General features: G+C 34.5%; 1 protein-coding gene across 1 annotated transcript; it reads right to left on the bottom strand.

Annotated features, from left to right (window-relative positions):
• Window positions 1–402: 402 nt before the first annotated feature.
• On the bottom strand, window positions 403–2,564 carry LOC100790931 (uncharacterized). The gene is made up of 2 exons (XM_003540001.5): window positions 1,989–2,564; window positions 403–745 (listed from the first exon to the last, which is right to left on the bottom strand). The coding sequence occupies exons 1-2, from the start codon at window positions 2,461–2,463 to the stop codon at window positions 693–695; spliced, it is 528 nt and encodes a 175-aa protein (XP_003540049.2). The 5' UTR covers window positions 2,464–2,564; the 3' UTR covers window positions 403–692.
• Window positions 2,565–2,968: the final 404 nt, after the last annotated feature.

Consider the following 2,968-nt stretch of genomic DNA (forward strand, 5'->3'; position numbering starts at 1 on the left):
TAGTTATATATAGAAATGCTTTTACTTTTTTCATTTGTAAAACAGTGATATTGTTTTAGTTCATTATTAAGACTGAAAATGTGTTTCTATTAAAAATATATTAAGTTTTTTTAAAAACTAAAATTAACATCCTGAGAACCAATAATATAGTATTTTTATTCTTTTTTCTCTCTAAGAATCTTAATCAATTCTTCCAATCTGTTATTCCCTAAACAAAAAGTAAAGAACCAAAAATTCCAGTTGTAATATCAATGTGTCAGAAAGGCAAAAAAAAAAAAAACGAAGGGACAATTAACATATTCCAAATGCCTTTTTTTTCTTCCATTTTCGTTGGCAAGTTTCCTAGTCATTGGTTTGCGAATTCATAAACCTAGATTTGATCCTTTGCTTTGACACTTATTATATCTTTTTATCTCAAAACAGAAACAACATAATGAACAAAAGTTAGAAGATTACAACTTGTAAATTTGATTACGACATCATCAGATTCCATAGTTTTTTTCCTTTTTTTTTTTCCCTCTCTCTCCTCACATTTTTACAATGCTCAACCTCTACGCTACAAGCACCTACTTTCATTAATTCATATGACTACTATATAGTTGCAATAATATTGCAAGGCTAAAATTTATATAAACATGACCAAAGAAAAAGACAACAAGTGAAGCATGTAAAAAACAGGGTGGCATCTTTTTCTACCTCAGGGCCTCGAAACCTTTTTCCTTCCTCACATGATTCCTCAACCCACCTGCACAACCATACAATCAGCCTCAACCACGAGTTTTGCATATGAACAAAAGAAATCCCGTCCTTTTAGGCCCTTTGAAAATGCACCCAAAGTTAAAAATGATGGCAATGCAACATAAAACAACAACTAGAAACAACAAAACAGATAAAAGCATGTAATTAACCCCATCCCTAGATGAACCTGCACTGCATATCTGGCCTAAATATGTTACGGTGATGTGCAGAAGGAGCCTCAGGATCAGACGTATTGTGTAGAATATTGTACTTTTTTTTCCCTTTGAACACAAGGAAAGTTCCTCTTAATTGTTTTTGTCTGTGGTTTACAATATGAAAAAGTTGAGTGAGGATGTTATTGTCTTGACCCTTTTTTTTTTAAGGTCAGTGTGGTAATTAGGATGCGAAGACACGAGAGATAAATTCAGAGAAAGCAAATAAAAATTGAAAGTTAGTAAAACAAAGATTAAGAGTAGCCTACCCATTTAATCTATTACCATTCAAATATACGATCCTTAAAATAAAACAAATTACTTGAATAATTCCAAAAATATTATAAATTATGTTAAGTAGTACTAACTACTAAGTATTAAAATACTATTTAAATTAGTTCATGAATTTTACTTTAGGGACTAAACTGACTGAACAATTGAAAGCTTACTTAAAAAAATAATATTATTTTAGGGACTATTTCAAGAGAGAGAATAATGTTAGATTAACAAAAATTGTTTTCTTTTAATTAAAAAATTAACTGCTACTGTAACTCCACAAATATTCAGTTCGTGAAACGAGGGTCATGAATGAAGCTGTGAGAAGAAGCAGCTATTTTCTTTTGCACATATTAACAGAAATCTCAATCAACACAAAATGCCAAAAAAAAAATCAGTCCCTCACTCACACTCCCAAAAATGGTAATTTAAAAAAAAAAAGCTCTAGAATCAGAAAGACTCCAGGAAACAGTAGATTAATAATTGATATGATCAAACAACTCTCAATTGTATATTGTGTGATCCAAGATTGCGCATATCTTGTTTTGGAAAGTAGTTTCAAAAGGGTAGAGGCAGATCTCAGTGAAAACCAGGTTAAAAGGGCTGATAATTTTAGTTTAATTATGGAGATACAGGATGGATTGGATAGTTAAGAGAGAACAGAAGGAAAGGAAGATCGTAGGTTCAATCATCCTGCTAAGAAAAGAATTAAGCATTAATGACTAACATTTGCCGAAAAAAATTATAGTTTAATTATTTTACCTTCATGTTTGCAGTGAGGCGGATCTTCAAAGAGGGAGAGCGAGAGCTGTTTGTGGGCGAGGCCAATGTCAAACAGTATCAACCCCGAGGAGGGGTCATTTACGATTATGTCCTTGACGGGTAGCCACACGAAGAGCTCCTCTTGCTGGAGACCCTCCACTCCTATGAGGCTTCCATAGGTGAGGTTGGCGGTGACGACTTGCTCGAAGAGGACTCTGTTCTCGTATTTGGTCAGGCACGGCGCGTCAAGGAAGACTTCCAAGTGGCCGGTTTCGGAGAAGCTGTAGGATTTCACCTCCTCTGGGAGGAGGCCGGGGGGCAAGCCTTTGGAGCGGAGAAGGTCGTGGATGGAGGGAGAGGGGGAGGAGAGAGAAAGTTGGAGGAGGAGAGAGAGAGAGAGAGAGAGAAAGAGTGTGAATGTGAAGAAGGAGGAGGAGGAGGGAGTGTTAAAGATTGCTGTTGCTCTTGCTGCCATGGTGGGGTGGTTTGCTTAGACCAAAAAGAGAAAAAAGAACATGAGGGGGTTTAAGCTTTAAGGGGAGTTTCTTTTCTTTTGATGAGGGTGGAAAATGTAGAGACTGTTTAAGAAAAGGTTATTGGTGTGTGGAGTGACTATGTTGCCCTTGGTTGTTGGTGATCAACTTTCTTTTCATTTCATTTTTATTTTTTAAATCCGGATCTACTTGGGATTTCTTATTTCTAATTCAGCTGATTCAAAAAGTTGAGTCAGTGTTACAAACATTTGTTGTGTTCACACGTGTGAAAATTATTTATTTAACAGAAGAACTATGTTTAATTCTCAGTACATATAAAATTTTCTCATACTAATAATAGTCATTCATTAAGAGTGAGATTTTTAATTCTATGAATTAAGAAACATTCATGATTTCTGATTGAAGATAAAAAAAACTTTGAATTTAATTAAGTTCTCTTCAACTTCGATTACAATTTTACTTCTAAGCTAGAAATCAAACTCCAGA

This window comes from Glycine max, chromosome 12 (assembly GCF_000004515.6).
Source record: "Glycine max cultivar Williams 82 chromosome 12, Glycine_max_v4.0, whole genome shotgun sequence".
Taxonomy (NCBI): Eukaryota; Viridiplantae; Streptophyta; class Magnoliopsida; order Fabales; family Fabaceae; genus Glycine; species Glycine max.

Excerpts from the sequence above, each read along its gene's own strand:
- LOC100790931 (XM_003540001.5), bottom strand. The coding sequence starts at position 2,463 with ATGGCAGCAAGAGCAACAGCAATCTTTAACACTCCCTCCTCCTCCTCC. Across the intron at positions 746-1,988 it reads GCCTCACTGCAAACATGAAG|GTGGGTTGAGGAATCATGTG; the intron begins GTAAAATAATTA and ends ATGGTTGTGCAG.